Source organism: Pogoniulus pusillus, chromosome 30, assembly GCF_015220805.1.
Source record: "Pogoniulus pusillus isolate bPogPus1 chromosome 30, bPogPus1.pri, whole genome shotgun sequence".
NCBI classification, from domain to species: Eukaryota; Metazoa; Chordata; class Aves; order Piciformes; family Lybiidae; genus Pogoniulus; species Pogoniulus pusillus.
The window spans coordinates 10,013,627-10,025,660 of record NC_087293.1 but is presented as its reverse complement, the minus strand read 5'-3'; the positions used below and the strand labels follow the sequence as shown (position 1 = coordinate 10,025,660).

The following is a 12,034-nucleotide window of genomic DNA, read 5'->3' as shown; positions in this document are numbered from 1 at the left end:
CTTTAGTAGAGAAGGACTATGCTGTCGAGTATCCTGACAGCACTAACAGCAGCACAGCATCCTACCTACCATCACTTCCACATCAACTGTTATTATAAATATTTATCAGTGCAGTCAGCCTTCTATAAAACACTGAAGCTGTTCTCAGAAGACCATACTGGCTATATTTCAAAGGCAAAAGTTGACAGATCTTTGATGATATTCAGTATTTGAAGCGTGTATCTCACCACACAGACAGCAGCCTAGCCAGCTTGAATCATTTAAGGTATTTAAAGGAAAACTCTTGTCTGGTAAATAACACCCTCCAAATCCTAAATGTAATGAAGCCAACCACAGTGTGTAATTTAGACCCCTAGTATAGGCTTGGGGATTTTCACAAAGCTGTTAATTGATGAAGAGAGGTGGTGTTTGAGCTTTCTGTTTTGATGACCGTGGGGATCTAACAACATCCCTATGACTTGCAGCACCCAGTATCATGATATTGTTGTACTATTGGGTAATGCATCCTTGGTGATAAATTGATGCCATCAAGTCAGCTTAGTTGTTCAAAAGTTATCTGCCTGCTGTGTGCACTGGAGCTCTTGATACTGCTACTGGAGGTTTGGATGAGCTAGTGCTTGTAATGTGGGACATAATCTGCAGAATTCCTGCATTCATATAAACTGGATTAAGAAATAAAACCCTCAAAAGAAAAAGACAGGTATGCATGTGTAGGGAGAAAGTTATACACTGACATTTGGGATTATAACCCTAAAAGTGAGAAAAACTTGATGCCTCATGGAAGGAACCCTCCATTCTTTCACGGACTAAATATTCTCTGCAATCCACAATTTCTTTCCTTACCTGTAGCAGTTTGGGGGATTGATATTACTTAATGGCCCTACAAATTTGAGAAGTGTCTTAAATGCAAGATTGTAAGATTCAGACTTCCTCTTCGATGCGTGGCACTGGGTGATAGCATCCATGGAAACAAAGAAAACACTCAGGTTTACTTGTAGGAGTTCAGCTCCAACATCAGCTCGCAATCACCAGACGCTGCAACTGTTTCTGACACTAACAAAGCAAAGTGAATTAACTGCAAAACAGTTTTTTTAATCAGTCTTCTCAGTAAAAGTGTAAACCTTTGGAGTCTGAATCTTGCCTGAGCAGTTCATACTCTACATATCAGTGACTCAGGCGACCTCTAGACTTCGGCATGCATTGTTTGACTGGGGTATACATAACCAGTCCTGAGGGAATAAACATAGCAAGATGGCTGCAGTCATACACAAAATCAGTCCAAAATAAAGGAACCATTGTAGGAGTGGGGTGCAAACTCAGCTCAAAGTAGAGGATGCAAGTCCTATTAACCTAAAGAACAAGGATCAACGGGCTGGCATGGAAACAGGCACATTCTGCTCCTGACAAGTCATATCAATCTGATAGGTGGTCCTGGATGTGTAATTGCAACTATTTTTTCTTGGAGTCAAATAAGCAAACCAGAGAAGCAACGGCACTTAAAGACTGTTGTAAGCGTTAGATGCACGACAGGAGAGTAGATTAGCAGCATTTTGTTCAAGCATCAGGTGCCAAAGAATCTGCTGAATCCAGTAAACAATGCACAGGCAGGACAATAGAAAGGCAGCTCCGTTTTAAAAGAGCAGAAAGACAACTTAAAAAGACAAGCAAAGCTATTCAAAAGAAATCTAAATATAATTGAAAGTTCAATCAGCTGATCTGAAAATAGATTAGGAAGTCTCAGCTAGAGACATAGCAAACCCATTGAAGCTACAAGTGGTTTTCCAACACCATCTTGTTAAAATAAGAAAAAGAAGTGGATTTTTTTTTCTGAGGAGTAACTTCTGAAAAAAAATTAATGTTCACGTGTAACATTCCTGGCAAACAGAGATTTTATTCCTGGGAACAAAGTGGCTTTTTCCTGAAACTCCCTAAATAGCATCGGTTCAATAGCAACAGGTTTAAACTGCAGGACACTGAACTAAAACTCTTCTGGAGAATCAAGAAAGAAGCTGCCCCATCTCATACATCCGTGGGATTCTGAGAGTCCACAGAGCATGTGCTTAAGGAAAAGCCAAAGGGATTTAAGAGATTAAGTTTGACTTTTCAGTCGTAGTATTTTTATTAATAGAGAATTCCTTAATGAAAATTTGTAAGAAGCCCAAAAAACTACAGGGTTGTTTCTATGTTCTCTCAGTGTAAAAGCTTGACTCGAGAGATCAGCCCCGACAAACTGCTCCGATACAGAAGAGCGGGCATAAAAGAAGGAAAACTCATTAGCAGCAGCAAAGCATGAGCTTCCAGCCTGATGCATGTTACTCAAGAACCAACTCAAATACGCCGCTGCACTCACACAGTTGCCTGTCAGTCAAAGGAACAGCAGTCCACCACCACCCCCGAAAAGCTGTTGTCTGTTTTTAGCCGTTGAAGGAGGGCAGTGACATTTATTTGACCGTCAGAAGGCTGCTGCAGACCGCCTGCTATGTTTCCAAGCAGCATCCTCTCAGAGCAGTGGCTCGAAAGGGGAATATATCTTAGGGTTTCAAATACCTTGCTATAAGCGGTGCAAAACCCAAACCCAAACAAGTCAGAGTTGAGCAATTGGGTATTTAAAACTAGGGAACATTCTGGCCGCAGATGAATAACGGGGCTGACTGCAGTCAGTAGTTCAGTGCATTAGAGGGCTGGACAAACGGTGAAGCCTGTAAATTACAGTATCTTAATCTACACGGAGCTTTCAAGGTAATTAGCATTATTAGAACGGGATTGTACCAAACTTGTAAGCAAAACACAATACTAACCAAAACGGCGTTTCTATAAGATGCACAAAACTCCGAACTGAGTACCGCTTAAGGCTTACTTAAATAAAAACAAGGACTATCACAACTACAGACGATGGATGTTACGAGTCGGAGGGACACCGTTATCTTTGACCAGTTACTCTCGGTAATTTAAAGCTACCTTTACATCCGTTTGCACAACGCTGTGGTCGGGGCAAAAGAGTGGGAGCGCAAAGCACCAGAAGCTGGGGAGAGCAGGGGGACTGTGCGTGCACAGCCCGCTCCGGCACCACAACATGAAGCGGCACCGAAACAAACCCATCCTAATCTCCATATGCAGCTCCGTTAGCATGCCGAGTATCAGTAGCGAGCAAAAAATTCTTACATCGGAGCTACGCGGAGGAGATAAAAGCCGTGAGGCAGCTTTTAACCTGTGGCACGATAGGTCTCCACAGAAAACGAGCTACCGATGTGAGCCCACCGGGGCATACCCAGCACCTACCCGGCCCCGCTGCTCCCGGGACGGCCCCCGTGCCTCCTTCTCTCTCCCGGAGGGCTGGAGGCCGGGGGGGGCCGGGAGATTTGGGGGAAAGGCGGCGGGCCCCGACACACTTCCCGCCACCCCGGGGTGCCACACGCCGCCTCACAGGCTGCGCTCGTCCCTGTCTGTCCCCAGACTCAGAGGGGAGGCAGTGAGTTCCCCGGTCGGAAAAAGGAGAAGCGGAGGGGCACCACTGTCCACACCCGGCTCACTGCTGCCGGGGCTGCCAGCCAGGACCCCCTGCCCGCCGGGCGAAGCCGGCCAGCTTACCATGGCGAAGCCGGAGAGCAGCGCGGAGGTGCGGCTGGAGGCTTTCAGCTTGGCGCGGCTCAGGTAGAGCTTCCGCCAGGACAGCGCCTGCATCGAGTGCTCGTTCAGGCTCATGGGCTCCGGGCGGCGGGCGCAGAGGGCGAGGGAATGGAACCGAGTGAGAGACACACGGCGGGAACGGCGGCTCCTTCCGGCGACAGAGCGAGGGCACCAGCTGCGCTAACAGCCCATGGCGCCCAGCTCCTGCCGGTGCTGGGACCGCGCCTGCCGCCGCGGCCGCTGCGAGCCTGCGCGCCGCCACCCGCCGGGCGCCTCCCATCCACCGCCTCATTGGGCGGTACGCCCTAGCCCGGCCCCTAGCTCCGCGCCCGCCGCTTCCCGGCAGCCCTAGAGGAGCCCGGGGGCTGGTTGGCGGCGCAGTGGTTTAGTCGCGCGTTCTGGCTGTGTGGGGGGAGGGTGGCCTGCTCGCTGCCGCCTGTGGGAAGCTGAGGGCAGGCCCTGACTTTGAGGGAGCTGCGACTCCACCGTACCCTCACAGCGGGACTGCGGCGGGCGAAGCCCCGCGGCAAGGCCCGGTTGGAGCCTGAGGTGCGGCCTCCAAGTGTCTGCGTCAGCTGGGCCGCGGAGCAGCCTCAGCCTGGAGCTCGCTTGAAGGGAATCTCTCTTTTTTTCAGTCAGATTTGCACACACCCCCTGTCCGGTCCCCCAACTCAGGGCAGAAAGGGATGGGTGTCTGCTCCATGCCCACTCGCTGCCTCCTTTCATAACCCTAAAGCCGTTTCTCAACTTCAGCCTCCCTTGCTAAGAATCTTAAGCATTTAATCTACATATGTCCTTTGCATCTGAACCGGTCTGAGCATCCACCCAAGCTTCTAGTTAAAATCGCTCCACCTAAACCGTTTGTCACATATTTAAGGTTTTCGTAACTATTTTGTACACCCAGAGCTGACAAACTCGTTTATCAGCAAGCAATTGATGAAGCAGACACAACCCCTTTAAACTGTTTGTTTTTCCCTGTGTTTTACAGAGAGAAAACTGAGGCACAGAGCAGAATTCCATAGCAAATACATGACAGCGTTATGAAGATGATTTCTGAAAAGGTGAGACTTAATACAGGGCTTGTGCCACGTCAGATTTGTGGGCCAGGAGAATTAAGGGACATGTATAAAACAAACCTGTTGCTGTCGGTTTCTAGTAAGAAAAAAATCTGTTTTTAACAACAAATAATACCGGACAAGGATACTTGGATTACTTACAGGCATGTGGCTGGTCACATATGAGCTGAGTTAGCAATGTCAGTTCCATGAGAAATACAAAGCATTGATGATTTTCTATTGTGTTGAATTTTTCCACCTTACTTACACGTAGGAAAAATGCAGCACTTTTTTTTTTTCATTCTGTTCTTTCCCTGAAACCTCTCTCTGATTTGCAAGGCCATTCATTTCCTTATGCACAGCAAAGGAGCTGACAATCTGTCATTCCCAGGACATTCTTTTTAAAAAGATGTAGTTGAAGCACCCAAGAAAAGTAGTCTTAACGATTGGAAATCTTGAGAGTCGTTCACTGAAACTACTGTAGATTTGATCTCATTCTCTTCTTAGGAAATAAACGAGTCCTCTTCTTGTTATAAACAACTTTTGGTTAGATTTTTATCTAAACCTCTTTAGAAGAATGAGTTTGACTTAGTCTTACCACAAAATCCTAATTGTAAAAATTACTCCAGTGTTTGTCACCTTATTCCTCTTCTATGAACGACAGTACTACTGTGTAGGATCCATCTGAGTGGAAGTCCAGCAGAGGTTAGCTTTATAAAATCCTACTCTTTGTTCAGTCTGATGCAATATTTCAAAAGTGCAGAAGACCTCATCTCCACAGTCAGAATTTTCTGTGTCTCCCACTGATGCCTTAGGCTATGTCTGTGCACCACATTGCAGAACAATGAGTAATAACCATATTGTGATTTCTTTACCTCATTATAATAACCTTCAGAAAACAGCAACTTAACATTTCCTCTACATATTAAGGAAACATTTAAGTCATTTAGTTGCTTTGGAATCATACATTCAAAAATATTTTACATTGCCACTAGTAAGCTATGAAAAATACTTATGTACATAACCAAGAGGAATTGGTGACTGTTTCTTCTCATTTCTGCATAAAATTATAGTTGAAATGTAAGATCATGGGGGAATACTACTCCCTAAATGCAGGTATCTCTAAAAAACACCTGCAAGAGACACATCTGAGAAGAATGTCAAGTGTTTTTCTAAATAATACTATTAAAATAGACTCTTTGAGCTCATTGTTTTCTTGTCCTTCTGTCCATCACTGTTTATTGTTAAGGGCTGATGTACTGCTGGGTCCATATTTCATTCAAGGACAGAGAAGGACCTACTGAATCAGTAATCTCATCCACTTTTCCAAACCAAACTCTTCTGCAATTTTAAGCTTCCAAGCCCCCCAGCCTTGTAGCTCTAAAACGAACACATTTCCTTTACTATCAGAAACATAAAATTGGTTTCTTAAATAGGAAAACAAAAATAAAGACCAAGGCTGCTTCTGCAGATACTTTCCCCTTTTTTGTTCCTTTTTACAGCTCCATTTTGAGGTACAAACTATGCAAGATGAGGGTTTTTTTGTTTCCAACTCTAATTACTCATTATTACACACCTCTATACTGCCACTCTATAGAGTTAGCTGAAACAAAAAGAGTCAAGCTTAATTAACTCTTAGAAATGCTTTAGGGAGTTCTGAAATCATGCTGGAGTTCAAAGCTGTGGTTTGATGTTACCTCTGATCAGTGCAATTGCAGAAGGCCACCAAAAGGGTGTAGTCCTGCTCTCTTCCTTCACCTCACCTCACTATCCTCTCCATCCTGTAGATTACACTTATCAAATGGCTACAGAGCTTCACTGAATTGACCTAATGAAAAAAAAATCTTAATTAATTTTCTGCTGGATCAGGTCATTGAAATGACTACTTCTATGGCTGCAAGAACACCAGACCTAATGCAAGAGAAATGAAGGACATACAGAAAGGGAACGGGCTTGTTCAGCAGCAGGCTGTTATTACCCCTAATTAGAGGCAATGTCAACCCATTCTCTGGATCATTTATGCATGAAGACAATCGGAGCAGGTGGCAGAAGTCCAAGTTTCTTTCCAGAAAGCCCTGAGAAATCTGTACACTGTCAGAAGGATACTCACAGGGTGTTGGGTATTTTTTTTCCTTTCTACTAAAAATGTACTTCTGTATTTTCTGTGGGAGGACTGAACAAGAAGAATGGGTTCACTGAGTACCATATGATTAATGTGATATGTACTGAGCCTGCAAAGGTTCTCTGCAGAGCAGCTTTTCTGAACCAGATTTCCAGCTTCACATGCAAATCTTCCCTTCCTTTTGTTCCTGTTATTGTACCAAATCCAAATCAGGTTACCACAAAATGGAAATTATTATAGAGCTGCATCAACAACATCACATTAGAAGTTGCAAAAGGCAAATAAAGGTTTGCCAGCAGTCCCAGACAGCAAGGAAGCTAAGGCAAGTATCTCTGCAAATCTTGAGTTTACTTGATGAAATTTCTGCAGAGGAAAGGTTTTGATCTGTCGTGACTAGAAAAATTGTGTAAGATTTACCTTATGAAACAAATAGTGTAATTAGTGAGCATAGTGGTGTTGAGCTAGCAGTTAGACCTGATGATCTTGAAGGTCTTTTCCAACCTAAACAATTTTGTGATTCTATGATATCTTCCATCTATGACGTCTTCCAGCTTAATCCAAGGCAATGTAGAAAAAGGTCTTACAGGATAAAATATCCTTTACAGATGTTTTAAGATTGATATTTCAGTGTATTGTCTCCAACAGGAAATAGCTATGAAAGTTCAGTAGGGGTGAAGCTAACCCATTTCTTCCCAGAGCCTTCACCAGCACAGCACTGTAGTTGTTCTTTTAGTGTGAGCCCTGTAGTACAAGTTTAATTAAATGGCAGCTCCTAGTTTCAAGCTAACAAGAGCAAGATCCAGCACATTGTCCTGATTAGATCTTCAATAATTTAAGTGTGCTGAGTTTGGTCTTGTTTTAAAATACAGCTCAGAGTAGCCCTCTTCTCCATAACCACCCCTCCCTTTTTGCAGGATTGATACCCAAAGTGTTTTTTCCTCTGTTTTTGACTGTGAAAAACACCAGCTTTGGGCAGCTGTAGGCTGTTCCTAACAGGGCCCAGTTCTAGGCACTGCTGGAACCCTGCTCACCCTAACCCTCATCTGACATCTCTTTACCTCTGTGCTGAAGCACACAGGTTTAATATTACTTCTGAATGATTTTTTCATCTTGATGCAGATGTGGATGTTGTCATCATCCACAGCCTACTGGCCCCTTTTCATCCCACTTTTTAGTTTGAGACTTTTTTTGTTATAAATACACAGATGACAATATTATTTCAACAGTAAAATGAATTGTAGTTTAATAGGAACCATTTCTATCTGAACACAAGATTAAAACCATGGTTTTTTTTTATTTTTGGAGATCTGTAGATGAAAACCGTGCTATTTCCAAAGCATATTTCTTTCATACTCACCCTTCAATAATGTGCTCTGGTGTTTCTAGGTATATGTGAGTAGTACAGTCCTTGGTGGGTTTGCTTGATACACAGACACACGCCAAAAAAAAGTAGAAAAATGAGTTTTCTTTTATGTCTCTGTTCTGTCTGTTTTGGTGGACTTTTGTAGAATGAATGGATGATGTGTTTTTCTGTCTGATGATTCTCCAGTAACATCCATTTATCTTGTACCAGTACTTTGGCCTCAGTCCTACAGATGTACACATGTGTTTAATTTGAAGGTGGAGTCATCTTGGATGAAAGGTCAATGTATCCATACATCTCTTCAGGATTATGGATTAATAATGCACTTGCTCTAACAGGCATCTGGAATCCACACGTCAATATATAGCCTGTAGAACACTTCTAGATGATAATAAAGTTAAATCATCTGCAAATAGGGAGACATTAAAGAAGGATTAAGAAAGTTTTCAAGGTTCTGCAAACAGTTAGTGGCAGATGCAGGAGGAGAAGCTCACTGCCTTAAATCCTAAATTAGAACTCCATCCTTTCCTGCCTTTATTTATTGTCACAGTTGATTAGGGATCTTTCCAAAAAGATGTTTTATATTTTGCTTAATGCTTAAGATGCTTGATATAGTACCTAGAATGCAACTGGTTAGTAAGTGGACAGGAACAATAAAGAAAAACACTGCACTTTAAGAAAAGTTTCAGTCTCCCTTTATCTCTCCTCAGAATTAAGACAGTTTGAAGTTTACTTCTGAGACTTGTAGTGCTAGATCAGTAGACTCCCAATTCGGCTGGCCCAGAGAGTCAAGAGAGAGTGACGACTGAGGGAAGAAACACATTTTATTCTCAACGTCCATCTCAAAACTTGCAAAACGCAAATCAAAGGAACAGGCAGAGCCATCAGCCCAGGCCCTGCGCTTTAGTTGTGCTTTGATGTTCCCTTCTTTCAGGGAGCGTGTGGGGGAGTAAAGGATGTTACTTCACGAGAGGAGCCACACTTTAGACATGGAGGCTGTTCAAACCCTGCACTCTAACCCTGCTATTGCAATCACATGGTCGGGAATGCTACTTGGCATCAATTTAGAGGAGATGTGGAATCGTGTGCAAAAAATGAAACCCACTGGTGATAATCTCAGGAACCCACAGTATTGCTCTGCTGAAGATTTTTGCTACCAGCAGCTACTTTAATGTGCTTTTTACTTATTGTATGTGATTTTTGCCCTTTTTTTTAAATGCAACTTCTCACTAACTGTTTTATGTGCATATCACAAAGATAATCTTTCTTTGTCCAACACTGAGTTACACAGAACAGCAATTAGAACCTGTGCTCATAAGGCAGAGCTGCAGATCTTGGAGCACGTTGCACACTGGCCGGTGGTTGCCATCGGTGGGGCTGCCTTTGCCTCACGGGTGCTAGAAGCACGGAGCAAAGTGCACGCAAACCAGCATGCTTAACACGGGAATTAACCGTGCTACTGCGATTATTGCCCGGTGTCAGACATGCGAATTTCGACCTCTTTATAGGGCTCTTCCAAACTCCTCCCGGGTTTACAACGTGCGGCCTGTGCTGACCCCTCACGCTCCCTCCCCCGCCCAAGAGTCCGGTGTAAGCAGAACCGCTCAACTTTTCGGGCACGGCCCGGTAGGTCTCAGCCGGTATCCACGCAGGGAATCCCCACCCAGCAGGAATCCCCCCACGCCCCTTTGCTTCCCCCTCCCTACCCCGGGGGGCTCCGCGCTGCCCCGCGCCTGCGTACCGCGCACTCGTGACCTAGCACCGGCACGGCGGGGCCGGCGTCCAGCCTTGCACCGGTACCGCTCCGCCGCCACCCCTTCTCCCCAGACACCCCCCTTCCCACCTCCGGTCCTCCCCAGTCGCTGTCTACGTTCCGGGCTCGGCGACGCTTGCGCCCCCGCTCCACCCGCAGAGCCTGAAAATGGTGCCTTAGGACTTTGCAAAGCGCATCGCCGCCGCCCCCCTCTCCTTCCCTCCCCCTCCGCCTCCCCCCACCCCCCCCCAAAAAAAAGTGCTGGTGCAAAATTGCAAAACTTTAGCGAGACCTGGCTGGGTTTGGTTTTCGTCCTCCCCATGTGGGTCAAAAATGCAGGACAGGAACTGTTGACAATTAAGTGATGAAACTCCCCCAAAAAATGGAGGCAGAGAAAGACTCTGGAAGAAGATTGGTGTGTAGCTGGCTTCTGCCTATTTCCTATTTGTGCCTTTTAATTGATTTTGCTTAATTGTTTGCCAGGGGAGAAATGCATGTGAAACGCAGGCAGCAGAGCGAATGAGTTTGCAGGAGCAGCAGCTTAGACAGCGGGGAAGGGGGTGGAATTGAGCCGAGGGGAAGGAGAGGGTGGGACGATAACAGATATTATTTTTTCCTCCTGCGTTACGCGTTTATGCTGATCCACCGCGTGTGTGTGTCGGGCGGATTTGCAAGGGCGAGATCTGCCGGGAGAGGGGCAGAGGCGGCGGCAGCCGGTGCTTCGGGGTGTCCCCCTCTCCCCGCTTCCGTCCCCTCCACCGCGGGGAACGTACCTTTGTGCGTGGCCGCTTGTTCTCCCGCCGCCGCCGCCTCCAGCCCCGGCTCCGCTGCAACTTCGCCGGGGCAGCGGCACCGACCTCCGCGGGCCTACCCCACCTCCCCCCGTTACATTTAACTCTCTCCTGCCCCCCTCCCGCGGAGCCCAGGGCTTGTGGGGGGAGGAGGGGGCTGCGCATCCATCGCGGCGTTACATAAAGCGAGCTGTTTTTAAATCGCAGGCTTCCGGTGTGACTATGGAAACACTGGGATTATGTAAATACTGAGACCTGGATGTAGTGCACCAGGTTAAATGATTCACACCCTCCTCCCTTCCCCGGGCAATTATGCTGTTTTCACGTGCAGAAATAGCAATAATCAAACCGAGCCGGTTGCTAACGAGCCTTGGCCGCTGCTTACGGCTTCTCACGGGGTTGCAAAGCCCAGCGGTGCAGTAGCTGGTGATTTTCGGGGCGAGTTCCGCCCTGCTCCTGCCCGCCGTCCATCACCGAGTTCTGCGGAGCAGCCCAAGTTTTGGCGTTCCTGCAGCCAGACACCTGTTATTCCTCTCTTATTCCTCCCTCCTTCCGTGCCACGGGATGGAAAAGGTTGTGCCTGCAGCTGTCTTGTAGCTTGTTTGGGTACAGGGTTTGTTCAATTTGTGTCTTGCTATTTTAATGATTTCCCCCAGAACTTATTTCATCAAGCTGTCCTGCACGATACGGGCGCTTTCTTCCCCCTTTTCCTCCCTCCTTCCCCAAAAATTTGTCAAACGCGGGTTTGTTTTGTTTGATTTTCCAGCGGTCCATCGGCAGAAGGCGATACGCGGAGAGCGAGGACCTCTCGGACGTGGAGGAAATTGTCAGCATCAGGAGTTTCAATTTGGAAGAGAAATTAAAGAGTAAAACGTACCACGGGGATTTTGTCCATGCTATGGACGGAAAAGGTAACTGCCCGGAGTGGGGTGAGTGGAACATCCTCACTTGCTCCTCTCCTAGAGCCTCCACGTGTAGCTCCGTGCCTCGGTTCGTATTTCGCGCCCGCTCCCCCTGCCTGGGGATCCGGTGACGACGCCGGGGCCGAGCAGTGGGGACGGGGGTGTATGTGTGGAGGGAATGTGTGTATGGAGGCAGCCCCTGGGCCTTGCAGCCCCCACCGCCGTGGGGGGCTGCTCCATTTCCTCTCTTCTTAGCTCCCAGAGCGCGGCTGCCGCCCCAACACGGTGGTGGGGAGAGGGATAGAGATAAACGGCAGCGTCTTGCACTACCCCCACCTCCAGCGTGCTCCCTGCCGTGACCCTGCTCTGCTCAGGAATTAGGTCCTGGCAAAGGAGGGGCAGAATTCCCAGCCCCCACTTA

At 46.7% G+C, this 12,034-nt stretch overlaps 2 protein-coding genes across 8 annotated transcripts in view; one reads left to right on the top strand and one right to left on the bottom strand.

Moving 5' to 3' along the window:
* Positions 1 to 12,034, bottom strand: part of LOC135188900 (calcium release-activated calcium channel protein 1) — a 22,885-nt gene extending 10,851 nt beyond the window's left edge. Inside the window, exon 1 of one of the 2 annotated variants that reach the window (XM_064168673.1) lies at positions 10,694 to 12,034. In XM_064168673.1, the coding sequence (XP_064024743.1) occupies positions 10,694 to 10,876 (183 nt within the window). In that variant the 5' untranslated portion in view covers positions 10,877 to 12,034. Of the gene's footprint in view, positions 1 to 3,588; positions 3,874 to 10,693 lie in introns of those variants that run through there. The other variant, XM_064168674.1, reaches the window with a different exon arrangement.
* KDM2B (lysine demethylase 2B) overlaps positions 3,981 to 12,034 on the top strand; it is a 123,489-nt gene continuing 115,435 nt past the window's right edge. For 3 of the 6 annotated variants that reach the window (XM_064168655.1, XM_064168657.1, XM_064168653.1), the window contains exons 1-3: positions 4,614 to 4,688; positions 9,102 to 10,335; positions 11,478 to 11,622. In XM_064168655.1, the coding sequence (XP_064024725.1) occupies positions 10,285 to 10,335; positions 11,478 to 11,622 (196 nt within the window). In that variant the 5' untranslated portion in view covers positions 4,614 to 4,688; positions 9,102 to 10,284. Of the gene's footprint in view, positions 4,177 to 4,613; positions 4,689 to 9,058; positions 10,336 to 10,880; positions 11,285 to 11,477; positions 11,623 to 12,034 lie in introns of those variants that run through there. The other 3 variants (XM_064168656.1, XM_064168654.1, XM_064168658.1) reach the window with 3 other exon arrangements.